General features: G+C 43.6%; 2 protein-coding genes across 11 annotated transcripts in view; one reads left to right on the forward strand and one right to left on the reverse strand.

Moving 5' to 3' along the window:
• Positions 1-1,422: 1,422 nt before the first annotated feature.
• On the reverse strand, positions 1,423-13,994 carry LOC309353309 (uncharacterized protein C9orf152). 5 transcript variants are annotated; one of them, XM_081882705.1, is made up of 4 exons: positions 13,885-13,994; positions 11,060-11,144; positions 8,134-10,383; positions 1,423-3,622 (listed from the first exon to the last, which is right to left on the reverse strand). In XM_081882705.1, the coding sequence occupies exons 3-4, from the start codon at positions 8,360-8,362 to the stop codon at positions 3,078-3,080; spliced, it is 774 nt and encodes a 257-aa protein (XP_081738831.1). In that variant the 5' UTR covers positions 8,363-10,383; positions 11,060-11,144; positions 13,885-13,994; the 3' UTR covers positions 1,423-3,077. The 5 variants fall into 5 exon arrangements, with proteins under 5 accessions (XP_081738831.1, XP_081738832.1, XP_081738829.1 ...); XM_081882706.1 differs by having other exon boundaries at positions 11,028-11,144; XM_081882703.1 differs by having other exon boundaries at positions 13,820-13,994.
• The window catches only part of XYLB (xylulokinase), a 112,439-nt gene continuing 97,958 nt past the window's right edge, over positions 13,498-27,978 (forward strand). For 5 of the 6 annotated variants that reach the window (XM_081882470.1, XM_081882473.1, XM_081882471.1 and 2 more), the window contains exons 1-6: positions 13,498-13,628; positions 17,589-17,671; positions 18,352-18,421; positions 24,199-24,279; positions 25,339-25,425; positions 26,926-27,054. In XM_081882470.1, coding sequence (XP_081738596.1) covers positions 13,575-13,628; positions 17,589-17,671; positions 18,352-18,421; positions 24,199-24,279; positions 25,339-25,425; positions 26,926-27,054 — 504 coding nt within the window. In that variant the 5' untranslated portion in view covers positions 13,498-13,574. The remainder of the gene's footprint in view (positions 13,629-17,588; positions 17,672-18,351; positions 18,422-24,198; positions 24,280-25,338; positions 25,426-26,925; positions 27,055-27,978) is intronic. The other variant, XM_081882472.1, reaches the window with a different exon arrangement.

The following is a 27,978-nucleotide window of genomic DNA, read 5'->3' on the forward strand; positions in this document are numbered from 1 at the left end:
AATGCAGTCATGGTGCTTACCTACTGCTTCCGTAGCAGAAACTTTTAAGGAGCACATTTTAGGCTGCAGGCCACATGTGAGCACCCAATATTAAGTACAGTAAACATGATTGGGATAGTGAGGCACATATAGGATTGTGCTGTTAGGTTGTGAGCCCTTTTTGTCCTAGGTGTGGGTGGATAGCCAAAGCTGGCAGAACTGGCGAGGAGGAGAGTGGGAAACCTGGCCTAGATTTGTGAATCTCTCTCTCTGTGTGTGTGTGTGTAGATAGTATGAAAAAGCAAAGGAAGGTATGTTAGCACATAGGAAAAACACAAATCAACAGTAAAAAAAACCAAAAACCACCTTAATTATGACCAGCAAAAATGTCACAAACAATCTATTCTGGTCTGTGGATTCAAAAGTTTGCTCCATGTTTTGCAAAATGTTGATTAAAAAGGGTGTTGACTAACTTTATTTAGAAATCACAATGTAGGACTGACTTTGACAACAGTCTTTTGGGTAACAACCATACTGTGCATTTTAAACATATGGCTCCCCCACCCCAAGAATCCTGCAAAATGTAGTTTGCTAAAGATGCTTGAGGGGTAAACTACAGTTCCCAGGATTATTTGGGAGAAGCCATGTGCTTTAAATGTATGTTGCATATAATGGAGTTGTCAACTCCCCCCCCCCTTTGTGCATTTAGTGGCTGGCACAGAAGCACGTGATTTCGTTGTAGGAAAATGGATTTCATTCTGTAGCATCTTACAACCAACATGTTTTTGTATAAGGTTTTGTGACACACCTCAGTCACGTTTTTTTCCTAGGCAATGCAGGTTGGAGTGGGTTTCCACCTCCCAACAATGCCCCTCGAAGAACAACAGGTATGTTTCCAAAGAAGTATGGGAGGGGGCATTGCACATGTCACAGAAGAAGAAAAAGTGCTTTTAAAATAAGAGGAAAGAAGGGAAAGAGGCTTCCGTTTTGTTGTGTGTAACTTTTCATCCTTGACATTTTAATGATTTTTTCCACCCCACTTAAGACTGTGGGTCTTTATATCTCCACTTCCTAAGGCCCTCACAAATGTGCCAAAAAGGTTCATACTAGAACTTACACCACCATGCTAGTTTGCAGTGACTAGGGAGAAAAATGCATCATGCATTTTTACTAAAGTAATACAAATATCCACTATGGTCTATGGACACACTCAAATGTAACTTCAAACATGCCTTGGATTTTCTCCTTTGCCTCCCTCCTCTGGGATGAGAAGCCAAAGTCTTGTCACAATGCATTATTGTAATATATGAATGCAGCCTATGTGTACACACATCAAAGATTAATTTATACACATAAAACCAAAAAACCTTCAAAATGAAACATCAGTACTGACTCTCAGGAGCAGATTATGAAAATAAAACAACTGGTCTGGATGCAAAGTAGAACTGTGCTTCCAATTTATATTTCTTACAAAATAACAACATTTCCATGAATTGAAAAATCATATTACAAGTCATTAATTTATTTCAGTGATGCGGAAAAGCATATGTGCTTTCTGACATGCAGCTGAGAAAACGATGTGGGGAAAATGGGAAACGTATATATTTACATATTAACTATATTTAATCTTGAGAAGGGCAGGAAAAAAGAGGATCAACTCCAGATTTTAGAAAGTGCAGGGGGGTGGGAATCATTTGTTTCAATAAAGAATTAACAAAGCAGTATATGTCAATCATTCTTATTAATACTGAATTCCAGTTCATGAAAATAAGACATTTCTAGAAATAGTATCACTATCACCACTTTATAAAAATGCATTTCAAAGTTATATCTACACCTGAACAAAATTAGCAGGGCATTTAGAGAACCACTGTGGGCTTGTTTACTTGGTCTAGGGATCACAGATTAACAAAGACATAATAAGAACCCTTCAACCTGATCAAACCAAAGGTGCAGCTAGTCAATCATTCTTTTTCTAACAGGAGCCAAATCCGCATTATTGTTCTGCTGCTTTTTCATTATTATATTATAGTAAAGGCACGTGAACTTATGAACCATTGCGGGGCTAAAAGATTTTCTACACAATGAACCTTCAAAATGCATTTTCAAATAAGTCTGAACACTGAGTAGTCCAAAATAGGTTTTAAGCAATCATTCCTTAACAAGCACATCAAAGGTATTTGGTAAAATATTAGAAAGTGTTCACAGTTAACTCCCCCATTGCAGGGCCAGCTGAATCCAATAAGCAGAGACCATTGTTTGATTGCCTGAACTCTGTCCATTGGTTTAACTTTTGTTTCTTGCCAGCAAACCACAGTCTCCTGTTGTGCTTTGTTGTTGGCTGGCAAACCTTGGCTTGCTTTAACTATAGTGTCATATTTGAACCCATGGAAGGGCACGAGGCAAGAGCAGCTGGAAAATGAACCAAGCTTTGGAGAAACAAGCCATGTTTGTTTGACCATCTGTGGGAAAAGTCTTGGTTTTTTAAAACAAATCATGGGTTAGCATTATACATCGTGGAGGCTGATAGAGGCAGGAGAATTTCAGAGTCTCCAGACTAAGATCTGAGGTTGGTAGATATTGTGTCCTGCTGTTTCCTGGGCTACAGCCTTCATTTCTCTCATTCCACAGAAGTGAGTTGAGTGAAAGTCCCTTTTATTTAGAACAGAGAAGTTAGGATGAATTCAAAACCCCCTGAGAAGACCAAAGTTGCTCTTTGGATACAAATTCAAATATGTGCATGTGTGGACAACTCTGATCTAATTCAAAAGGTGCGGGGAGTGGATTAACAACTAAAGAATACCCAAATGTGAACGAGCCCTTTGGCACAGGAGATGGGGGCAAAATAATATTTTAGCCAAACGTTTAAAATAGCTTGAGCTGTCCCACCCCTATATATGAGCAGTTTTTCCTTTGCCACTCAGGGTAACACTTGTGTAAGCTGGGCTGTACATGGCTAAAGCCACAGCAATTCCTGTGACCAAAGGTGTTGAAATCCGATCACAGTTGCACATGTGACCAGAAGGAACATGCAGCTGCTTCTGTGTAGGGTATTCTGTGCATAGCAAGACTTGGCTTCCTTCCTTAATGAGATGCTCTCACTGTGAAACATACAATCCAAGTCTTCTTGCAGCTTCAGAGATCTTGTGAGTTTTCTTCTGAGGGAAAGGGTAATAGGGTAGCTTACTAGATGTCGGTGCCAATTTTGAGACTGAAATTTGAGCGTGTGTCCAAGCTGGTGAAGTAACTGAGGTCAAATGTGAATAAGAACTGTCTGTCGTTTCAGCAGAGCTTGAATTTTCCTGTTCGCTGAGTATTCCAGCAGATTGTTCACTTCCTTTTAATAATTCTTCGCTTGTCATCACTCTCTCCTTATGAGACAGTATTTCACTGTCAGTGCTAACCTGTTCATTCCTTTTTTGGACAGCACCCAAGGGAACTTCCTGGTGTTCTCCATGTGCAAGACGGTGAATCTCTAGATGTATCCGCCAAGGTGAACTGTCTTGTATATTTTCACTGCAGGGCAATTCAAGGCTAACCTCTTTGACAGGAGCACGCTCTTTAAATGCTTTTGCTTTCCTCATTTTCTTGTTAATTAAAACAGCGCTGACCATCGATTCCCCTGGGACTGTCTCATTCTCACCTGTGAAGAAAATATATGTTTGCATATTACACGTGGCAAAGTAGTACAAGCTTGATGGGATTGTTCACATTTGGGGCTGTTGCAAATATAGGTAGAAAGGAGCAAGAGACTCCCCCTCACTCCAGATCAGCAACCACAAAAATCTGTTGTTGCAATCTGATGAACGATCTTAACACATCCCAGAAAGATTGGCTGCCTTACCATAATCTAATCACAAATGAATCACATGTAGAAAATAAATGCAAGATTGGGCAAGTTAGGTCCCGCTAGCTAGTTTTCTCTTTAGGTCAGATGTGAATAACTTCCTGCTTGTGTGGGCCAATGCTGGCCTGCAAAGCCATTTCCCCAAACCACATCTGCCTCTCATTCAGCCAGAGTCACTGGGTGATGTCGGCCAATGGATGGGGTGGAATTCACTTCTGTGTTGCTGTGCCAATCAGTTCCCCATGGGGAACTGGTGTGCCATTGAAGCAGCAGGATTTGACTCTTACTCATCAACTGGTAAGTAGAAAACTAGAGCCCTCATCAATAGACACAGGAGCCAACACCTAGGGATCAAGGTCCTTCCCCCCACCATTTTAGTCCCTCTCATTGATGGACATTGCCATTCAAATAGAGCTGCTGCATGCTCCTTTACCAGCCTGTTTCCTGCAAGAAGGTAAAGGTAAAGGACCCCTGACAGTTAAGTCCAGTTGCGAACGACTCTGGGGTTGCGGTGGTCATCTCGCTTTACTGGCTGAGGTAGCCGACGTTTGTCTGCAGACAGTTTTTCTGAGTCATGTGGTGAAACCGGAGCAGTGCACGAAAATGCCGTTTACCTTCCCGCTGGAGTGGTACCTATTTATCTACTTGCACTTTGACGTGCTTTCGAACTGCTAGGTTGGCAGGAGCTTGGACCAAGCAACAGGAGCTCACTCTGTCATGGGGATTTGATCCACCAACCTTCCGATCGGCAAGCCCAAGGCTCAGTGGTTTATACCACAGTGCCACACGTGTCACTTCCTGCAAGGAACCTCCTGGTAAAACAAATCCCACTCACATGAGTCAACTTTGATGTGATCGTGCCATCAGAAACCCTCACCTCACTTCTCAAAGGTGGCCTATGGTATAAGGGGGTAGATAGATATCTGGCCTGCTGGACCGCTGAACCCACCCCTCATCTAGGTCAAACAATATGTATTCATATTTCCTCCTAGAACTCTTAAGTAGTGAATGGAAACAAGGTGACTTATCAATTATACCATAGAAAATTTGTGTAGTGGCAAGGAGTACAGTCCAGAAAATCCATGCCATTTTAATTGGACAAACAACAATTTTTTTTGCAAAACACTTAACTACAGTAAGTTTTATAGAAGGATTCACCAACTTTGGGGGTCCAGTGTGCATGCCACAAAATGGCTGCCACGGCGACATGGCATAACACAAAATGGCTGCCACATCTAGAAGGAGAGACTTCTCCTCTGTTCTGAACAGATGGGAGGACAGATGTTCAATCCTGGTATCTCGGGTTACATGCACTTCAGGTTACATATGCTTCAGGTTACAGACTCCGCTAACCCAGAAATAGTACCTCGGGTTAAGAACTTTGTTTCAGGTTGAGAACAGAAATTGTGCTCCAGCAGTGTGGCAGCAGCAGGAGGCCCCATTAGCTAAAGTGGTGCTTCAGGTTAAGATCAGTTTCAGGTTAAGAACAGACCTCCATAATGAATTAAGTACTTAACCCGAGGTACCACTGTACATTTGTTGAGGTCTTTCACAGCCACCATAGGAGGCATCAGATTGCTGCCTCCTGTTTATAGTGATCTTATGTTATGACTAATTTTGCCACTTTCACATCTTGGTGGACAGGGAAGAGCAGGAAAGGTGCACATACACAAAAACTATTTACCTTGAAATTTTTATTATTGCTAAATTCTCAAGTAGAAACATTGTTCCCACATAAAAATGCCTCAGATCAATTATTCTGTTTGTGCTTCTTCTTTTTTTTTTAACCCTTTTCACAATCTTTTGCCAACATAAATCTGAACATTTTGGTAAGGCTATCTTATTTTCTGGGACCAATTCCAAAGGGAGTGAACGCATCATCCCATTGGAAGGTGGGGAACTGCCACAGCATACAATAACCACATTGTACCCAAGTAGGCTATTGTTACACTTTCAAAAATGTGAGTGGAGCACAATCTTCTCAGTGCAACAAAATGTTTGGTTTGGGGTTTTTTGCAAGGTCCTCCCCTTTGCCTTTGATGAGAACCCTGATCAAAATACAGATTTTCTGACCTTTTTTCCTGATAGGGACATGTTGGGGAATAGGAAGAAGCTGGAAAAGTGAATTACCTGCTTTAAAAAAAGAAAGGGAGAAGATGAATGGGCACACTGATTTAATATGTCTTATGCTCTTCATTGAGGGATTCATACACCTGCCAATAAAGAGGAATTCCCAAATTTTGTCATTAGTGAGGGCTCTTCCACACACTAGCTATTTTTTTCTGCAGCTGACAGATAGGTTCATTCAGGCCTTCCTAGATAATCCAGATGATTGCGATGCAAAACCATGCATTCCAGTGTTTCCTGTTATCCTCTTGTTAAAAACTTACTTTGCTACTTTTCTGATGCAACTGCAACGACAACCTGGCAAGGCACTATAGATAGCTGAGTGGCCTGAAAGTCAGTTGGTAATGTGGCTGGTGAAGACCTACCTTTCTGTGTTGCCACCATTGCCACTCCTGTACTCGTTAAGTTCCTTCAGAAAGGCTAAAATCTCACAGATTAGCTTCTCATCATTTCCCATTCTCTGCCAAGCAACTGGTTTTCACCTGCATGTTTACATTATGCTGTAGAAGGACCTGCAGAGACGTTCTCTCCTTTGGCTAAGGAATTGTCCAACATTATACTGTATTCTAGGAGGCCTGAACAAATTGGTTAGGAAGGTTCACGGTGACATTATTTGATAACCAGTAATCCAGAGCAACATGTTTTCTCCTAGTTACATATTACCACCTAGGACCTGGCAAAGCTACGTGTACTGTTTTCACATGATTGCCTTTCACAGTAACATTCAGTAAAATTTCAAGGTGAATCTTAGCAGGCTGCTAGGTTCTTAAAGTAATTATATGCTCCCTACGCATGTTTACTCAGAAGTTCCTGTTGCATTAAGAGGACTAACTCTCAAAAACATATGCACTAGATTGCAACCTAAAATGGTTACATACTGTTGTATTGTGTGTTGTGTAGATAAGAATGGATAGCATTTATGTAGATGCTATCCGATATAATTAACATTTTGTTCTAAGAAACATCATGCAAGCAAACTAAATTTTTATTAAATTTGTTAGTCACTTTATCTTGCCCAAGACAACCCCTAGTGACTTTGTACTGGATCAAACACTGTTGATCGAAAATAAGTTTAATCCCATTTTCCATGTTTCTTTGGAGGTAAGCCTGAAAAGAGTTTACCCTCAAGTTGTGTTTCAAATTATCCTTCCCAAACTTTTTTCCCCATCAGCATCTTTTTTTGACCATTATTTTACCTGATTCAGTTAATTTAACAAAACATAAGAAATTACTTACATTGCTTTTCTCACTTTCTGGGACTAACACAACAATTCTCTATACAAAACAGCTCTAATCCAGAGAAGTTAGTCACTCCTGCTGTTTCAGTGAGATTATCTCTTATGTTCAGTACTAGAGACATATCAGAGTAACAACAGCCTTCTATAGTTTAAAGAAACTGGGGGAACAGCCATTGGTGTTTCTTTCTCCCAATAACTCTTGGTACAACTTAAAATGTATTTTGCTCTTAATACCGACTAATTTACTTACCAGTTTCAGAGTGGGGATTTTCATCATGTTCAGCTTCCCCCCACCTTGCCCCTTTTCCTCTTTTGTCGTTTTTTTGCTAAACATCCTACCTGAACAAGAGTTCTGGAGAGCATAAAAGTCTGCTCACTATTTTCTAGCATTTTAGCTGATAATACCCAGCTGTGGCTTTCTTTGTGGACTGAAGCTGAAATTTGTACTATGACAAGACCCACATTTAATAAGTATATCACAGAGCACATTTATCTAAAAGATATTCTTCCCCCCACAAACATGAAAGAAGTGTTAATGTTTGGCTTTGCTAACTATTATGACTGTGCATAACAATGTGAAAACAATTCCCATAGGGAGTAGATGAATAAGGCTGTAAACTAGGCAAGCTTACCAGGAAGCAAGTCTCATTTAACAATGTGGGGCTTGCTTCTGAGTAAACATGCATAGGAGTGGGCTGTCCATCTGTTACAGCAAACACAGTAATAGTCTTATGGCACCTTAAAGATTAGCAGACTGTATAGCGTATGCCGCAATACATCTGTTAATCTGTAAGGTACCTTGGATCTATTTCTTATGAAGACATTGCACTTAACTTTTCAAATGTGAGCATAAGCTTAGTGCAGTTGTAAAAATCAATGAACATTTTCAAGGCTTTTTGTGGACCCCTGGTTTATAAAGTTTTAGCCAAGTCTAAAACTTACCTGTTTTAAACACAATAATGTGTGTCTGCAGTTTTTGCTTCTGTTTTAGACAGTCGTATTGCTCTTCAAGCATGCTTACGTCCATCTTGGTTGGCTGCCCGGAACAGTCTGAGGCTCGTTGCTTTGATAGATGAGTCACTAAGAAAATACCACCCATATATTTATAAGCCTTCACCATCTGTTCCCATAAGAAAGACAAAATCAGGCAAAAGCAGAGCGTTTCCTTCATTGTGCTTGCCAAAAGGCAAAGGGTGTTGGTAACATCTGAAATAGTCACTCATGAGCCAGGCAATGGCTTTCTTGCATTGCTTGGATTCCCTTCAGTACCTGGTGCAGAGCTGCTGATTTCAATCAACTGAAATATCAACTTTGCTTCAAATACATCCAGTGTGTCCTGAACCTCTGAAAGCAAAGTTAATGACAGGAACTGTTCAGCTGGAACCGGTGTTGACTTAAGTCCAAACATATGAAGCCTTGCCAAAACCCACAGTGAAATACAAAACCTCATTTAACACAGCCAAATGCACACAAAAGGCTAAAAGATGCTGGTTGATGTAGCAATTTTAATTTTAAAGCAACACAGTTATATGTTGGCAGCATGTCACTTTCGCTGTGATTATATATAATTTCCCCATATTTATTTTATAAGATTTGATTATTATTGTGGTAAACTCTGTGATAACTATTTTGCTGCTGCTCCCCCCCAACTATTATTATTTTATTCATCTCCGATTCCTAGATATTAAGATAAAAAAAATGTAAAGGACATAGAGTTGCATAGAATTGGAAATTGTAATACGCAGCTTCTCGATTGTCCACAAGTACTGTACATTTCTGTCGTGGGGTATTGATTTCTGATTTGTACCAATTTCACCCTATCAATATTCCATAGAATGACGCATCCATCTGTTTTCTACTCTCATCTGTTTTCTTCTTCTGTTGAGTATGGCTATGGAATGAAGCCTTTAGATGAAACTCCCCTGTAATTATATCCCCTTGAGCAAAGATTTGTTGTTGTTGGTTTTTTTAAAAATGTTCCACAGGAAAAATAATTGTTCCACATTAGGTGCATGAATCGAATCCACTGTTATCTCTTGAGTGTTATCCCAAAAAACAATATGCAGGTGCACTCCTCCTTAGTGAGAAGTGATCCTCTTTCATTTAATCACTTCTCCCATACCCTTAACTTTTAAAATAAATATTTTAAAATTGCCGGTAACTGGAACTCAAGACATGTATCATATTTCTAGGTGTCCCCTTCTTGTGATATTTTAAATAAATATTAGACATATCCCAGTGTTGAAAACTGAAACCAAATGTTCAGCTCAACAGTTACCCACAAATGATGGGAACAAAACACTCAGCTGCATCTTTGGAACTTTTGTCATTATATTTCCACCTCAACACCGAGTAAGGCTAGTAAAAGCTATGTGGAATAAAGAGTGAACAGAAGTTCAGCTACTTCTCATTTGTTGGTCATAATTAATTGAGTCATCCCTGCATTACACCTGCATTCAACCTCATATTACACACAAAGAAGGGCTTCAAATGAGGATTGCAGGGTCTGGGTGTTTCTATATGAGGAGAGACATTCATTGAGGTATTGTGATCCTGGACTGTTAAGGGTTTATATATTCAGAGGTCCTGACAGATCAATGTGCTCCAGAGTGATGGAAACACAGAAAGAATTGATGATGCCTATGGAGGGGCAGCTCAATAAAATGAACACTAGGTTGAAAGCAGTTAATAAAAAGTCCTCCAGGGGAAAGTAATACCAAAGGAGATAGGAGGGTGGGGGCATAGCCAGGCTGCTAGAAGATACCTACCTGAGGCCACTGGAGGACTATTGGGCCCTTTTCACTTTTTGTAGAATGCAGCAAAAATCAGAAGTCTAATCTGAGTAGTATCTCACAAGCTGATTTTGATGAACTGTAAAGAGTCTCCATCTGCGTTATTCAGTAAGTGCACGCTTTTAACACTTGGGAGGGTGCCGGTACTGCCTATCCTTGAGTGCTCCCAGAAAAAAAAGCACTGTGTAGAATTATGTAATTCCAGGTGGTTGTTTTGACCTTAAGCCTGACATTTCATTTTTGGATCTTGGTGACATAAATAGTATATTCGCAGTTTAACAAATACATTTTATTCTTTAACGCTACTTAACTTCAGTGTAGATCACTGTGAGGACTGTGCAAAACATGGAACAGTCCAGGGGAGATTCTGCCAAATAGTCCTTCTGAATGTACAGAGTGGCTGCAATAAAATAATTCAAATGAAGAAGGAACATTTCTGGATAGTCCTTAAAGTGGAACACTTTCCCCATCCCAAACTGTTTCAGCTGGTCCTGCTCATTCCCTCTCCAAGGTGCCCCTGTCCACTAAAGACTATTTGTATTGTATTGTAGAAGGCAAACCAGCAGAAACTTTGATATCCCTGTGTGCCTTTACTAAATGTGAACCTCTGTGAAGGTGCATGGGAGTCAGCAATATGCACTCCTGTTCTGAAATGTGTGGACAGTACAAAAGAGAGATGTACGTTCTGGATAACTTCAATAGGGGTAATACTTGCTTTTGTTAATATTAATATTATTTTGGACTGTGACTGTGTACAGATATCTTTAAAACACATTTGAAGCACATTTCCGCCCTCAAAGGTTCTGGGCAATGTAGCTCACCACTTATTGAGTTACAATTCCTAGCATTGCTTAACAAACTACAGTGTCCATAATTATTTTTGGGGGGGAATGTATATGCAATCTGTGTGTCATTGTTACCCAGCCCTGACTATGCTATCTTTAGGAACAGGAAAGCAGAGGATGGCACATTTAAACAGGGCACAGCCATGGCTTCCCCAAGACATTTTGCTGCCTGAGGCAAATCTCCCCTCATTCCACTTACAGAAACCAAGCAGTATGCCAGCTGAATCTTACTTCATCACCAGTGATTGGATAATATCCTCCACTCTGCCTAATAGTAGGGTTGGCTCTGAGTTCAGCGAAGGTGGTCAACTTTTGTCTATAAAATTAAAATAATTTATTAGGTGTTAATTCAGGTATTTAAGTAAAAAAGTACTGAATATGAAACTGCTGTTCTGTATTATGGCCCATTGAAGAGCAAAGCAAAAAGGCATGACTTTTTATTGGGTAGCTTCTAATCAATGTCAACATTAATTTTCAAGCAGAGTTTGATAACGCTCACGTGCAAAATGAAAAGACCTACTTAATCTACTGTTACTCTATTGCTAGCTTTAGCTATGTTCACAGTAGAAAACTGCTGAGTTATTTTCTTTAAGCCGGAGGACACTGCGGTCAAACTTTGGGGGTGTTAGCTTTCTGCCTGCCCTGCAAGACTTAGTGCAATACTTCTACAGCAAAACAATTGTCAAGCAGGCTTCACACATCCATTGTTGGGTACCTTTTCACTATGCTATTCTCAGTCTGGCCCAGCTGCTCAGTGTTAGGAGGAAAAGCTGTTCTTGTTTATTTTCTGCATGCCATGCATGCATACTACCATTTGGCTTGGGCCTCGGGTTCAAAGAGTGGCTCAGATTTAGATGCTTGTTAATTTGGGGCCATTCAGTAAATTTTGCAACTTGTTTTTATGTGCATCAAACCAAAACATGACCCACACTCTCTCCTTAGATTTGGGGGTATTTGGTAAAATACTTTTTTACCACATACCAAATAACCTTTTTCATATTAGAGTTAAAAACTTTCACCAATACTGTATTAATAGAAATGATGCTACAAGATTAGACCATGACCAATGTGCTCGTAGACCAGCTGATTATAGAAACAAATGACTCAATTTTCTTTTGTGGGGGGCACCTTTTTCTCTTTCCATGCATTTGTCTTTTTTTTTAAATGGCTAAGAGGGCCTCAAAACCTGGCTTAGGCCTGTTGGTAACTGACCAGGAAAGAGATCTTGAGTTTGTGGGGAATATGTCAATTAATATGTTGACGCAGTAGGAGGCAACTGTGAAGTCCTTGCTAGAGATCATTAGGAAAGGGACTGAAAGGGCCACAATAAATGTAATAATGTGGACCCCTGGAAATCCTTGAGTGCATTTCTAATAGAGAAGTTATGGTAACCTGTTGCTTTGTGAAACTGATGATTTTGCAAGTAGCTGCATAAATTGCTACATGGTGCAAATGGCTACATGTAACACAGGTTTCCAACATGCATAGTAACACAATGTAACAAAACACGGTGGGAATCAACACTGAATCAGCAAAATTGCCAGTGCTTATTGCGCATGTTTATTAAACATGAAATAAGGTAATGATGTACGATTGGTGAAAATTGAAATGCTTTGTTTGAAACTTTATAAATACCACTGCCTGAACCACTGGGCATGGTTGCAGTTTTGCAGAACGATCCGACTGTAACCTATTGCTTTGCAATAAACAATGTTGGGCTTAAAGTCAGGAGATAAGCTATTTTTGGCTTACAACAAAACTGTATAATGGTGTTGTGAAAATCTTTGGTGTGACCATACTTCGAACACTGTTCGAGTAAGAAAATCTTACTCTTTCAATGTAATTTGATTTATTCTACTGTACATTAAAAAAAAATTAAAGTTGGTTCATTTAATTCTTTTTTTTAACAAATAAGTCTTAAATTCTTTTGAAATGACTAGCTTGGTTTCCATCTGCCTTTTTAAACACACATTGTTATTTTTTAAATAAAAAAATCCTTGTCGTCGTTAGCCATTATGAGTGAGGCATGGCAGCATATTGATATATTGAAACTGAGGCCAAAGTTTTGCTGGTTACACGACAACCAAGATCCATTATTTTTGAGGATGGAAATCCCTTCTTTTGAATCCGAATTCCAGCAGCCAAGCCATTGCCAGCCACCAGCCCCTTTTTTGGGTCAGCCTCTTGTGACGATATGCTAGGCTTTTGTTTTTAACCTTGCGTTTTCCCCTTTCCTTTCCAAACTAACTGTTTTACTGTTAATCTGAACGAGACCATAGTTTAATCTCATTTCCCGGTCTTGGCTGGGGAGGGCGGGGTATAAATAATAATAATAATAATAATAATAATAATAATAATAATAATAATAAAAAATTCCTCTTAAGTGCCCTGACCGACACCATTTATTTGCTGTGTGATTTGTATATTAAGAAGTGTGGGGATTCAAGTGCCGAGAAACCTGAGGAAAACAGCCGCCGAGAAGAGGCCGCTCACACCGGGCAAAAACGCCGCTTCGACCCCCGGGCCTGGGCGAGCGAGCGAGCGAGCGAGAGGCGGGTCCTCCTTCACCGCCCCCGAAGGGGCCGCAGGGCGGGCGGGTTAATAACTACCAGGGCCCGGCGCTTGGGCACAGGAGAGAGGCCGGGCGAGCCGTTTCTGTGAGGCGGCGCTGAGGCAAAAAAGCGGGCGCCGGGCCTCCCTCCCGCCAAGCGAAGACGACGGCGAGGCCCACTCGCCTCAGGCCGCCATGACTGCTCCTGCCGAGCCCAGCTACTTGGGATGGGACTTCAGCACGCAGCAGGTACCCGTGGCAAAAGAAATAAATAAATAAAATGGACGCGGCGGAGGAGGCGGAGCCGGAGGCTTCGGCCGCGGAGAAGGCAGAGCCTCCCCCTCCGCCCTCCCTCGCTTCGCGTTCCTGAGTCGCCTCAGGGACGGCGGCGCGGGAAAAGTTTCCTCCCGCCCAGCGCTCGGTCCCCTCTCCAGCCCCACCTCGGGGGCCTGGTTCGAGTCATGAGGGGGGCGGGGGAGGGAGAAAAGAAGCAGGCGCTCTGCACATGCTCTGAGGAAATCCCCTTTCGTTATCGCAGGACTCGGGCACAGAGGAAGGCCCCGGGAGCATCTCTGATGGGATGGGCAGAGGCGATAGTTCCTTCTCCGCCTCTAGGTCAGCCTTTCGCAAACGGGGGTCTTCAGTCGCTTTTGGACTACAACTCCCATCATGCTTAGCTGGCAGGAGCAGCGGTCAGGGATGGTGGGAATTGTAGTCCGAAAGCAGATGGAGGCCCAAGTTTGGGAAGCCCTGGTATAGAGCCAAGCAGGCAGCAGTATTAGTATTATTAGTATTAGTATGTCATTTTGTTTTGCCCTAGGCAGCCCAGAGCGACTTACAACCATAGCTGTCAACGTTTCCCTTTTTAAAAGGGAAATTCCCTTATTCCGAATAGGATTCCTCGCAAGAAAAGGGAAAAGTTGACAGCTATGCTTACAACCAAACCAGCATGTGAGGATGACTGGTTTTATATGGTAAACCACCCTGTGATCCTTGGATGAAGGCACTGAATAATAATAATAATAATGACTGAAGATTTTAAGTGTTGGCGAGTGTTAAGATTTGCCAGCATGCACCCTCCCCTCTACAAGTATGCACAAAATCAAATAAAGGCATGTTTGCTTTAAATTCTGGATCTGAGGGACTTTTCACACCTTACATAGAGGCAAGGCTGAGTGTACCCTTGAAGCAGGAAGTTGCAGCCAGTCCAGGCACAGAGAGGTTTGCAAACGTGTGGTTGATACATTCATGCTTTGCATGTTCTCTTGCTGAAGTACTGGGAATCACAGGTGGGCAGAGTGTTGTTACACTCACAGTGGCGTAGCGTGGGTTGTCAGCACCCGGGGCAAGGCAAGTAATTTGCGCCCCCTAACCTGTGGTTTGCGCCCCCTAACCCTAACCCACAGATGTTGCGCCCGGTGCGGCCGGCCCCCCCTGCACCCCCCACGCTACGCCACTGTACACTCAGGTGCTGCTTTTGGACTTCCCATTGCAGCAACAGGTTGGCCACTATGAGAACAGGATGGGACTTTGGCATGGGCGTAGCCAGGATTTTTTTTGGGGGGGGCAGGTTTTTGTTGGGGGGCAAGCTTTTGTTTGCGGGGCAGAACTTCAGATTTGTACTGATTTTGAATTGATGGATTTTTTTTGGGGGGGCAGGTGCACCCACCCCCGGCTATGCCCATGGACTTTGGCCTGATCTAGCAGCCAGACTCTTAGAATATTCTTAAATGAATAGGAGCTACAGTGCACATAAATGTGGCTTGCTTAGGAAAACCTGCCAATGGATTTCACCTTTTGCCTTTTTGCAGCTGATCTGTGAAAGATAGGTCTTTCTAGAACTGTTGAGTTTCAAATTCACAATGCTTCCCCCCTCCCCTTCCTTCTTCTCCCTTGGTTTTTATGATGTGGCACTACATCTCACAGTTCTGATAAAATCCTTTGGCAAACTGGAGAAATTCAGCCCCTTAGCACAGGCTTCAGCAATTGTACCTTGGAAGCAAAGTCTACTTGCACTTCCTGAGTTCCAGCATATTTAAATGAGAAATCAAAGGTTAACCTACAAAGTTTAGTTAGTCATTACCTGCAGATTTTTGTTTAAAAAAATACTGTAACTTTCCTATAGCCCCAACCAAACTGATGAAGTGGGAGAAGTTCATATTACTAGATAGCATTTTCATTTGGACACTGCAGTTACACTTTTTAGAAAACATTTAAATACTCCTTTCTCTTTAAAGATCATAAATAGCAAGTGAGAAAGAAGGGTCTTAGTTCCTTTCAAGGGGTGGTAGGTGCAGATGGCAGGAGCCCAATGGTTAGAAATAAGGACAGCTTGCTGGTGCAAAGCAATAATTGCTAATTCATTCAAGATGCCTTCAACAGAGAACCAGCATGGTTTAGTAGTTAGATACACTAGGACTTGGGAGGTAAAGGTAAAGGTAAAGGGACTCCTGACCATTAGGTCCAGTTGTGACCGACTCTGGGGTTGCGGTGCTCATCTCACTTTACAGGCTGAGGGAGCCAGCATACAGCTTCCGGGTCATGTGGCCAGCTTGACTAAGCCGTTTCTGGCGAACCAGAGCAGGGCACGGAAACGCCGTTTACCTTCCTGCCGTAGTGGTACCTATTTATCTACTTGCACTTTGATGTGCTTTTGAACTGCAATGTTGGCAGAAGCAGGGACTGAGCAACGGGAGCTCACCCCGTCGCGGGGATTCGAACCACCAACCTTCTGATCTGCAAGTCCTAGGCTCTGTGGTTTAACCCATAGTGCCACCCACATCAGGACTTGGGAGAAGAGGGTTCAAATCCCCACTCAGCTATGAAGCTCACTTGGTGACTTTGGCTAATCATGCAACCTAAGCTACCTCACAGGGTTGTTGAGATGATAAAATAGGGGAGATCATATATGTCACCTTGAGGTCTTTGGAGTAAAGGTGGCATTTGTTGTTGTTGTTGTTTAGTCGTTTCTGACTCTTCGTGACCCCATGGACCAGAGCACACCAGGCACTCCTGTCTTCTACTGCCTCCTGCAGTTTGGTCAAACTCATGTTGGTAGCTTCAAGAACACTGTCCAACCATCTCGTCCTCTGTCGTCCCCTTCTCCTTGTGCCCTCCATCTTTCCCAACATCAGGGTTTTTTCCAGGGAGTCTTCTCTTCTCATGAGGTGGCCAAAGTATTGGAGCCTCAGCTTCAGGATCTGTCCTTCCAGTGAGCACTCAGGGCTGATTTCCTTAAGAATGGATAGGTTTGTTCTTCTTGCAGTCCATGGGACTCTCAAGAGTCTCCTTCAGCACCATAATTCAAAAGCATCAATTCTTCGGCGATCTGCCTTCTTTATGGAACAGGTCTCACTCCAGATAGAAGTGGCATAGAAATGCAGTTATAAGTACCATAAAGTAAACAGTCTTTGCCAACCTGGTGCTCTCCAGATGTTTTGGACTACAAACAGCTTGATGGGAGCTGAAATCCAAAATACGTTGAGGGCACCAGCTTTGGGAAGGCTGAGCTAAGGTGATGTAGGGTTAGAACTGAAGCAATCTTTTTCCTTCCATCCCACCTCTCCAATAAATTGACAGGATGAGTAGAAGTGAGGTTTTTATGAATGCGAAGATCTGTACAAAAACAAGATTGTAAAAAGCAATAGTGAAAAGAAAGAAGGGGCCAATGGCGAAAGAAGAAGGGCAGGGGCGCTCATGGGAAAACACGAAGCATTTTTCTGAACTAATCATGGGAATTTCAGGACTTCCTTAGTGAAACTCTAATTTGCTCCCAGGAAGTGGAGCACTAATCAAGGATCATCAGTTTCTGGAGATGGGATGAAGTGCAGAATGAACTAGCTACTTGCTATTTTAGGTGACTGATCACACAGAAATTATCGATTCTTCCAAATGGAGGCATGCATTTTAGAATCAATGACACCAGTGGATATAATTAATTCTAGAAGGCACGCCGCTGTTTGGAAGATACCTGTAGGTATTGCATTTGAACCGTATTGCATTTGAAATTGTTGTTATATCTATGTAATTGTTTTTACTGGTTTTTTTGCATATGTAATTGTTTTTACTTCTTCTATAAATGATTGTTTAACCGTTTCTATATACAGTTGTTTTATACATGTTTTTATTATGCAGTACTTTGAGATGCTTCATAGGAAGCAAATCCTAATGAAATAAATAACAGCAGCGGCAACATTTTCTTTTCTCCAGCTGAAAGTAATTGCTGTAGATGAACAACTGCGAGTCATCCATGAGGACAGTGTCAATTTTGACAAAGATCTTCCAGAATTTGGGTATGTTTCGTCACTTGTGCTTAATGTGGTCTAAACCTGCATTGGCATTAAAATTCCCTCTGCATCAGGAGTTCTTGCGGTTGGGCAGATCCTGTTCAAGGATCATAGAATGCTGTGCTTAAAAGTATTCTTTTAGTAACACTGCATTATCTTAGGTTTTCTTTTTGCATTCTTCTGACAATTAGGATTTTTAAGGGTAACTGTCCTAGCTGTGTACAAGAGAGTAAGGTAAAGGTAAAGGTACCCCTGCCCGTACGGGCCAGTCTTGAGAGACTCTGGGGTTGTGCGCCCATCTCACTTAAGAGGCCAGGGGCCAGCGCTGTCCGGAGACACTTCTGGGTCACGTGGCCAGCGTGACATTGCTGCTCTGGCGAGCCAGAGCCGCACACGGAAACGCCGTTTACCTTCCCGCTGGTAAGCGGTCCCTATTTATCTACTTGCACCCGGAGGTGCTTTCGAACTGCTAGGTTGGCAGGCGCTGGGACCGAGCAGCGGGAGCGCATCCCACTGCAGGGATTCGAACCGCCAACCTTTCGATCGGCAAGCCCTAGGCGCTGAGGCTTTAACCCACAGCGCCACCTGCGTCCCCCAGTACAAGAGAGTACTTGTGTGTTATTTGGGAAAATGCAAAGTGAAGTAATGAATTAGCTTTATTCACCTAGGCATTGTTTTTCCTGCAGCACTCAAGGTGGTGTCCATGTTCACAGTGACAGACTGACCGTGACCTCTCCTGTATTAATGTGGGTGAAGGTAAGTGATGCTTGAGTAATGTCGCCAGTGCCTGGAGAGGAAGGCCGGTGGGTTCCTGCAATTGGCTCCAATCCTCTCCCTTCTCCCCATTTGCCCTCCTGTCTTTTGCCCTATATGATTACCTTTTTCAAAATGACACGTTGCCTGTTTGCTCAGGTTTATGTAAATAGAGGCCTAGCAAAATCCCTGTGCCAACAAGGAAGATGCAATGATCTAGAATTACCTCTAACTATGGTTGACTTGTGTAAATTGTAAGAGCCGCTGCATGGGGCTCAAAAGGTTTTGGAATTATCTTTACTGCACTTCTGAATCTTACAGTATGATGTTGATCTGCTACATCTCTACTAGTACATACTAGAGATGGGAATCAGACCAGTATTAGCAGTGGCCTTGTGGTGTAAAGGTAGTTTTCTGCTGTGACAGCTTTTTGCTTCTGGAAATACTTGCCATATCCTTGCAAGTGCTTGCTATGTGGTTCTGGGCTAATGCTAAACATAGTTGCTGTTCAGGTATCCTCATAGATGTCCTACCAAACTGAATGCAGCCCAGCAGCCATGTATGGTAACCCATGTGGACTTTGATAAACTTTCTAGTTTTGCTGCTTTCCGGAAACGACAAAACACAGTTGTAGAGTTGTGGGTAGACATGGCAGATGACACAGCGATTTCTCCAAAGCAGCTCTTTATTTTGTAAGCTGGAACAGAGAACTGAACAGCAAAAGCCGGCCTGCTTTTATAGGCAGCCGGCTGTCAACATTGTAGCAACAACAACCCAGAGTTTCCCGCCTAAAATAACTGACGTGGACCTGAGTGAAAACTATCTACAGACCTGAGTGAAAACTATCTACAGTATCCCCCTGCTGGCCCAGGGTGTACTTCACTACATAACACCAGTCTCCTCAAGCATTTCTATCAGGTCACAAGAAGTGGCTGCTGGTCTTTGCTCAGTCTTGGGGATCACAAGTTCAGCAGGACTGGGTGAGGGACAGATTGTTGTTCATGGAAAGGAAACCCAAATGGGTAATGGTGTGCCCCTCTCATTGGGTAGGAGAGCAGGGCCTGTGCTTACTTCCAAAATCTTTTGGAAGGCACTGGACATAGTAAAAGATCCATCGCATCCTGGTCACTGTCTCTTTGAGCTCCTGCCGTCGGGACGGAGATACAGGACGATGATGACAAGAACGAGCCATCTCAAGAACAGCTTCTTCTCCAGAGCGCTCTCGGCCCTGAATGGGAAACCTGGACTTTGAAAGTCATCTAATCTTCCTTGCTGTATTATATTATATTGTTTTAATTAGTGTTTTTATAGTTGTTCTGATTTTGAGTGGAGTGCCCTATCTGGGTGGATGGAGCAGCCAAGTAATTTCGTTGTCCCTGAGAGGGGGCAATGACAATAAAGATATTATTATTATTATTATTATTATTATTATTATTATTATTATTATTATTATTATTTTGTGCACACTCCAGATCCTTCAGTAGCAGGAGTGCAAAGTGATTACCTAGTACAGAGACTGTAACTTGGAAGGGCAAATCCCTTCCCTTCTTAATTAGGAGCTGCCATTGTTTCTAAATTTGGTCGCTTGGCTCTGTCTGTGTCATTAGATGATTCAGCTTCTTAGCTCAGCATTATTAAAATTACACAAGAAACCATTACATTTGCCAGACAATTTATAATTTGCTTGTTTTCTGTTTCACTTGGAATGCTGTTAAGGATCCTTTTGACGCTGCAGTTTCCTGGATCATGTTTCTTCTTCTTTTTCTTCATTTCTTTAAGTAGTCACATTTTGTATCATTGTTTGTGATAACAGATGCATTCATTTCTAAATGATGTCGACGTTGTTTGGGATTAAGCTGAGTTTTGACATAATTACACTCTTTAACCACTTGAAAGCTGCATTACTCTTTCTTGCTTTTTATCTCTTTGTTCTTTGGGGAAGAGTAACCAGTTCGGCTCTGCTTTTTTTCTTGTTTGTCGAAGATTGGAGGTTTTTGAGTGGCCATTTTAGCTCTTATACTCCATCCCTAGATACATTATTTTTTCCCCTGGAAATAAAGCCAACTGGCAAGTGAAATCTACAGCAGTGTGTACAGAAAGTATATTGTAGAGTTGCAAAAGACTCAGGAAAGGGCAACCAAAACAATCAAGGGGATGGAGCAACTCCTTGATGAAGAAAGGTTGCACCATTTGGGACTTCTTAGTATGGAGAAACTAAGCTGCCACTGCTGTGCTACCCATGGTGAAGCCATGGATTGGCTTATTGTTATGTCCAAACCATGGCTCGTGATTTGTCTGGAGCTGTAACTGAGGTTTGTCTGAGTCCGAGTTTGGATGTACTGCTTAGCCAAACCATGGCTTAACCATGGGTAGGGTGGGGACTTACACGTGAACTGGAGCCACCTAGCAGAGGGTATGGATGCTACAGATAATTCTAACTGCTAGTCAAATCTGTCTGCTTTGAGCGCCTCCCATCTGAGTAACAGCAGGGATCATCATTCCATATGGGTTACCTCTGTTAGTGTTAAGGGTCATCTAACCATGGTGGGGAATGGAGATGTTGCTTAGCAACTGGGCAGAGTGGCATGATGTTCATGAAGGTAACATGCACTCTGACTGGCTGTGTAGTTCTGAAGGAACCTTCTCCTCTGTCTGTTTGGTTGAATGTCTCCCTGTTATGTACAAGGCCTTAAATAAGAATGAAAAAAAAAACTTTCTCCTCAAATTACAGTTTTAATTCCGTTTCAGCAGAGTGTTTTCAGGATTTTCTTTCCTCTCTGGATTCTGTTTGCTTTATTTATGATACTTTGCTAATTGAGGGGTGGGGCTGAAGATGCAGAAGCTGAGGTAAAGCTATTCCCATCACTGTCCCAGGAATGGCTACTTCTGATCAATTTTTCTTCTATCAAAGGCATAGGAGCAGGCTCAGTAAAACAGGAAATCCTATTAATCACACCCAGGACTCCCTCTCAAAATAAAATCTTATACAGTGGTACCTCGGGTTAAGTACTTAATTCGTTCTGGAGGTCTGTTCTTAACCTGAAACTGTTCTTAACAGCACCACTTAAGCACCACTTTAGCTAATGGGGCCTCCCACTGCCGCCGTGCCGCTGGAGGACAATTTCTGTTCTTATCCTGAAGCAAAGTTCTTAACCTGAAACACTATTTCTGGGTTAGCGGAGTCTGTAACCTGAAGTGTATGTAACCTGAAGCATATGTAACCCAAGGTACCACTGTAATGGAAAAGAAATACAGGCAGCCCGCCATTTACATGTGTTCGATAGGTGCGCAACCATGTATGAGCGCATCGCACCAAACCCACAAGTAACCTGGAAACATCTTAAAGAGCTCACTGAAGCATCACTCAAAGGGTGGAACGGGGCGGAACTGGCTGTTTGCAGGCTTTTAAAATGGGATTCAACTATACGTGATTTCGCTGATGTGCATAGTGCCTCGAAACATAAGCCATGCAAAACTCAGAGGTTCCTACACACACATGTGCACACACAGTTCTCAATCCAGAGAACCAAGAGGCATAATCACAGTTCAGTCACACCTTCCAACCAACCACAAGCAGGTGAGAGGTGTGGCCTGGGATGCTGGTGGGATGGCCTGGGGAGAGCCTTGAGGGCTGGCTAGAGAAGGCTGGGAAGATGTCCTTCAGTTCCTGGGCCTGAAATTCCCCCCCTCAGAGGTGCATCTGCAGATCTTGGCCTACTGAAAAACCAAGAAGCTGCTTGCTTAGTTTACAGTGTGCAGCTGCTATAAGCACATTGTAACCACGCTAGAACAATAGTGTTTCTCACCTTGTGTTGAGGGTTCTTTCTTGTTCTTCTGAGAAACAGACATCTGAGAACGAAGAACATTTCAATCAAGTGAAACATACACTTTTCTGAAATTGATAAAGAAATGCATAAATTTCCTTTTAGGCACTGCCTGTCTGCTGGTGCAAATCTATTTTGCCGTTTTCACACTGGCTGCGCTCAGCTTAGTCCAGCAGATGGTTGAACGTCAGCCATGTGCCATGCAAATCTGCACAGCAGAACTGCCCAGATGTTAGTATGGCCACTTTCCCAGCATGTGCCCGCTTTCAAGGGTTGTGCTGGCATGATATTGTTCTGCGGCACGTTTCCCCTAAGATTCAAGGCATATTTGTCACCTCAAAGTTGAGCAAGGTTGGATAGCTCAGTTGGTAGAGCACTAGACTCTTAATCTCAGGGCTGTGATTTCAAGCCCCATGTTGGACAAAGGTTTCCTGTGTTGCAAGGGGTTGGATGGCATGACCCTCATGGTTCCTTCCGATTCTATGATATTTTGGTGTGTTTTATGTGGAGAAGAAATAAGAAATGTGTAAGGTTGGTAAGGGAGGAGTGCTTAACTCTTCATTTCCCGTAGAAACTCTACTTTTCCAGCTAAAGAATCCCAGATCTATGTCTGCGTGGCATATGCTGGTCTGAAAACCCCAGGCAGCTGCTGATGGTTGGAAATTGTAGTTGAAACAGTCAGGTTGGGAAACATATGTGGTATTTCCCTTCATGCCTCTTCCTCTGCTGCAAATTGCCACCTCCCAAAGGCATTTGCAAAAGAGAATAAATTGTTGGATTACAGTAATGTTACATGCAGATTCATGGTAATTAAGATGGAAATATTTAATTTATTCAGTGGCTTTTGATTTATTACTCTAACCTTTCAACTGGAAAAAGGACAGCAGGCTTAAATCTCTATTTCTGCACAATTTTTAATTCAAGTATTTAGTGTTTGCAGTTTGCAGTTTTTCAATTATGGAAGAGGCTTCCTGGCTGTGAGAGATCGGAGGGATGCTTCTTATAAGATGATGCCTGCTACAAAGCAAGCATGCATCATCGTAGAAACAAAGAACATGTGCTTTTTGCTTCAGAACTGCTGGCTTGTTTGTTTTTTGCATTCAAGTTTAATAGTGCTGGAATCCTAACCCCACTTCCCTGGCAGTAAGCCCAATTGAATTACCGTATTTTTCGCCCTATAGGACGCACCGTCCCATAAGGCGCACCTAGTTTTTTGGGGGGGAAATAAAGGGGAAAAAATTATTTCCCCCCAGGCGCAGGGCTGGGGTGGGGGAGCTCCGAGCTTCCCCCGACCCCAGTCCCCAAACAGGCAGCTCTCTGCAAGCCGTGGGAGCCCAGCGCTGGCTCCCGCTGCTTGCGGAGAGGTCCGCGAAGCCTGGACGCGCTGAGCTCAGCGCGCACAGGCTTCGGCATGCAGGCAACTCTCCGCAAGCAGCGGGAGCGCTCCCGCTGCTTGCGGAGAGGTCCGCGAAGCCTGGAGAGCGAGAGGGGTCGGTGTGCACCAACCCCGCTCGCTCTCCAGGCTTCAGCGAAAGCACACACATTTCCCCTTCATTTTTGGAGGGGAAAAAGTGTGTCCTATAGGGCGAAAAATACGGTAAATATAACTTACATCTGAGTATATCTGGTTAAGATTGCACTGTTAATTGACTGAAATTAATAGATGAAGATTTATTCATCTGAAGGTTGTATTTGTGATGTTTAGTTTGGCCCCGAAGATTAGCATGTGTACTAAACTTGTTTGAAGGTTTCCCCCCTCTCTTCATCTGAAAAATGCTTTTATTCAGCATGCTAATCATTTCAGTTTCTCGAGAGACCTTCTACTGATTATCCAATTCTTCCATTTTCCTTCTCTGTCACTGATGACAGGAATCTACCTATTTAATTCTGAAGCCTGTTGGGATTCATAATTTCCTGGAGTGCAGCAGTCAGTCTTGATCATGTTTGTTCTTCTAGGCCCTGGATATGATCTTGGAAAAGATGAAGTCTTCTGGATTTAACTTCTCCGGAGTGAAAGCTTTGTCTGGAGCTGGGCAGGTCAGTTAAAAGAAGAGGGGTGTGTGTGTGTGAGAGAGTGGTGGAACCTTTATTCTGGGTTGCATGCGCAGGCAACAGCCAATTGACATGCTACCTCGCACACATGCATCGCACCAAACCCAGAAGTGACTTTAAGAATTGCAAAAACAGCCCAGAAAGAGCCCAGAAAGGGCAAAAAGGTGTGAAAACAGCACCTAGCAATCCCATGAACCATTGCAAGTGGAATTCCAGGAGCCCTTGCACTGACCATTGAGGCCTGTGGAGAATTGAAGTTTGAGCAAGGAGGTTTAGAAGGCAGAACGGGTAGTGGCGTAGCGTGGGGGGTGCAGGGGGGGCTGGCCGCACCGGGCACAACATCTGGGGGTTAGGGTTAGGGTGCGCAAATCCACGGGTTAGGGGGCGCAAATCCACGGGTTTGGGGGCGCAAATTACTTGCCTTGCCCCGGGTGCTGACAACCCACGCTACGCCACTGAGAACGAGAGCAATCTAGGAATGTTCCCCTGCCATTGGTGAGCCTCCGTTACCGGCATGATTTGTGATAAAGAGGCCTTGCCTTCAAACTTATTTTAGTATCCTTAAAAGGCACCATTAAAGGTAAAGGGACCCCTGACCATTAGGTCCAGTTGTGGCCGACTGGAGTTCTGGCGCTCATCTCGCTTTATTGGCCGAGGGAGCCGGCGTACAGCTTCCGGGTCATGTGGCCAGCATGACTAATCCGCTTCTGGCGAACCAGAGCAGCGCGCGGAAACGCCGTTTACCTTCCCGCAGGAGCGGTACTTATTTATCTACTTGCACTTTGACGTGCTTTCGAACTGCTAGGTTGGCAGGAGCTGGGACCGAGCAATGAAAGCTCACCCCATCGCGGGGATTCGAACCGTCGACCTTCTGATCGGCAAGTCCTAGGCTCTGTGGTTTAACCCACAGTGCCACCCGTGTCCAAAAGGCACCATTACTGATGTTCTAATAGCATGCAAGTGTATTTTAAATTTGCTGGAAATCCAGCTATGAATCTTAACTTGCCACTCTGCTTTTATTTTATGCTTTTGCTCTCTTAAAAGCAACATGGAAGCGTCTACTGGAAAGAAGGTGCAAACTCTGTTTTACAAAACCTATCGCCTGATCTTCCTTTGCATCAGTCCCTGAAGGTAACTTATCTTAGGAGTTTGGAAGGACATTTAAGTCCAGTCTTGCTCATTGACCCTTAATGGCTGCGCTCACTTTCCCAGCTCCTTGCTGACTTTAGAAATAATTGAAGCATGCTTTGCATTCCTTTTAGCAAAGGATAAGCACAAATGATGATGCAGACAAGATGCTTTCTTTTTCTTCCTCTGAACAAGAAGTGTATAACAGTGGCGGGTGTATGAACAGGACGCCTTTAAAGCCTTTGCTTTTGGGAGGAGCCAGAGGACAGCTTGTATGGGCACAGCCAGTACCTGCAAACTCCACTGCTCAGGGAACGGCTCCAACCTTCTAGTCTCAGTGGCTCATCACATGCTGAGGCCATGAACAGAACCTTGGTTCCTGGTTTCTAGAACTATATCTGTTTTCCTGGTTCAGGAAGGCTTGGAGCTGTTAAGGGAGTTGCTGCTTCATCAGCAAAGCTGCTCAGGCTGGGAGCTTACATAGGAGCTGGAAGTGTCACCCTATATGAGTCAATGAGTGTAGCCTCATGTACAGCGATCCAGGCATTTCACTGGCAGCTCTGAAGCTCCTGCCAGTCCTCTGCTTTTGTGGCCCTGTGGGTGACGAAGGGGGTTCTGAGAGCCAGCCAGGAATCCAGATGGTTGGGGGTGTGTGTGTCTGGATCTAGTGGTTCCTCAGGGTTGCAGGTGGTGCTGAGATCTGCTGGAGAGTCCTGCTCCCTCTGCAAAGACCCCAGGTCTGGATAGGGCTGAACTCTGATGCTCTGGCAGCTCCTAGCATGATGGGTGAAGTTCCTGGCTGAGTATGGGTGTCAGGAGCTGGAGTCAGGTGGAGGTCAGTTGTAAAACAATAAAACACCCGGCGCTTTATGAATGAAGCATCTCTTTATGAATGAAGTTAACTCTTCATTCAAAGAAACTAAAAGAGCACAGGCCTAGTGATCACAACAACCCTTCCCAGTAGATTCCCCAACGAAGCAGTTGTGAGGACTGAAAGTCCGCACTTTTCCTCTGCTCTCTAATGCTCCTACCCCAGTTCCCAGCAGCCTAAGACTCCACCGTCTTGTCTCTCTTTGCTCTGCCCTCTTCATTTCTCTACATGTTCTGGGAGACCAGGGAGGAGGGGAGCTGGTGACTCCGTGGATTCTTCAGCAACCTGCCTCTACTCTGTCACCTGGCCCTGCTCCTCTCTTGTCTCGGAGTCTGGACTGCTCTCTCCGACAGCCTCTTCCCGCTCACTAAACCCTGTTCAGCTTCCGACACCTCCTCCTCCTAGTCTGCTCCCTCTGCCCACTCACCAGCAGGGACCGAGCAATGGGAGCTCACCCCGTCGCAGGGATTTGAACCACCGACCGTCTGATCGGCAAGTCCTAGGCTCTGCAGTTTAACCTACAGCACCACGCGCGTCCCATGCAAAATAGATATGTGCAATTGTTCCTAAACCAGCTTGATGGTTTGGCACTGACCACTTTTCTCACATTGCTTTTTTCTCATCCCCGATAGTCTTGCTTTTCGGTTAGCAACAGCCCTGTTTGGATGGATTCCAGCACAACTGCCCAGTGCTGCTCTCTGGAAAAAGCTGTTGGAGGGGGTCAGAAACTTGCTGAGGTCACCGGTTCACGAGCCTACGAGGTGAGAGCTGAGAAGCGAGACTAAAGTTCGGCTTTTGAGGCTGTTCTTGGAAGTGAGAACAAGTTGTTCCGAGAGGTTTTTGTGTGCGCCAAATGCTAAGGGCACAAGATTTTAATATGTGATATTTTAGTGTATTTTTGGTTTCTGTGGAAGCCGCCCAGAGTGGCTGGGGAAACCCAGCCAGATGGGCGGGGTACAAATAATAAATTATTATTATTCTTATTATTACCACTTCTTGTATCTTCTCTCCTGCTCATACACCCATGAATATGGTCTTTGGCTGTTAGGATTATTTTGCTGTTAGGATAAAATGGGCCGGGGAGACTGTTGCATTGAGCCCCTTGGAGGAATAGCAGGATAAAAAATTAATGAAATAAATATTTTTCTAATTCAGATAACAGTTACAGTTAGGGGAATCATGATTACGCTCTCTTCTCTAAAGGGGAATGCATACCTCCTATTGAGCGGTGAAAAACCATTTTGGCCTCATTGGTCAGATTGGGCCAACTTTGACAGGTGGGCCTAGTTCCCCACCTGACAGCCATCTGATGCTATGATGATAGCAGGTGACTGACAGGTGGGTAGTTCTGTCTATCTGTCAGAGTTGTTCTACAGGGGTGGAGAGAATGATCTACGTCATCTACTCTCTACTCATCAGTTGATGGGCAGAAGCTTTAATCCTGCTCTCTGCGGGGGACTGCTTTGCTAGTGCATTCCTGAAATGTGCTTGTGAAGCAACACCCAGCAGGATTGAGTCTCTTCCCTACTGATCTTGGACCTCTTGGGGGGGGGGGGTGTCAAGAAAGGTGCATGAGCTGGAGGTTCCCCACAGGTTCCCTAGTTTTTTATGCTGATGTTAAGACCCCCAGTTGAGTAGTACAGTAGTACCTCGGTTATAAATGCTTCGGGTTACAAACTCCACAA

This window comes from Podarcis melisellensis, assembly GCF_964234715.1.
Source record: "Podarcis melisellensis genome assembly, chromosome: 12".
Lineage (NCBI taxonomy): Eukaryota > Metazoa > Chordata > Lepidosauria > Squamata > Lacertidae > Podarcis > Podarcis melisellensis.

Coding starts and splice junctions, on each gene's coding strand:
- LOC309353309 (XM_081882705.1), bottom strand. CDS start 8,362: ATGAAGGAAACGCTCTGCTTTTGCCTGATTTTGTCTTTCTTATGGGAA. Junction 3,623..8,133: donor CATTATTGTGTTTAAAACAG/GTAAGTTTTAGA, acceptor TTTTCTTCACAG/GTGAGAATGAGACAGTCCCA.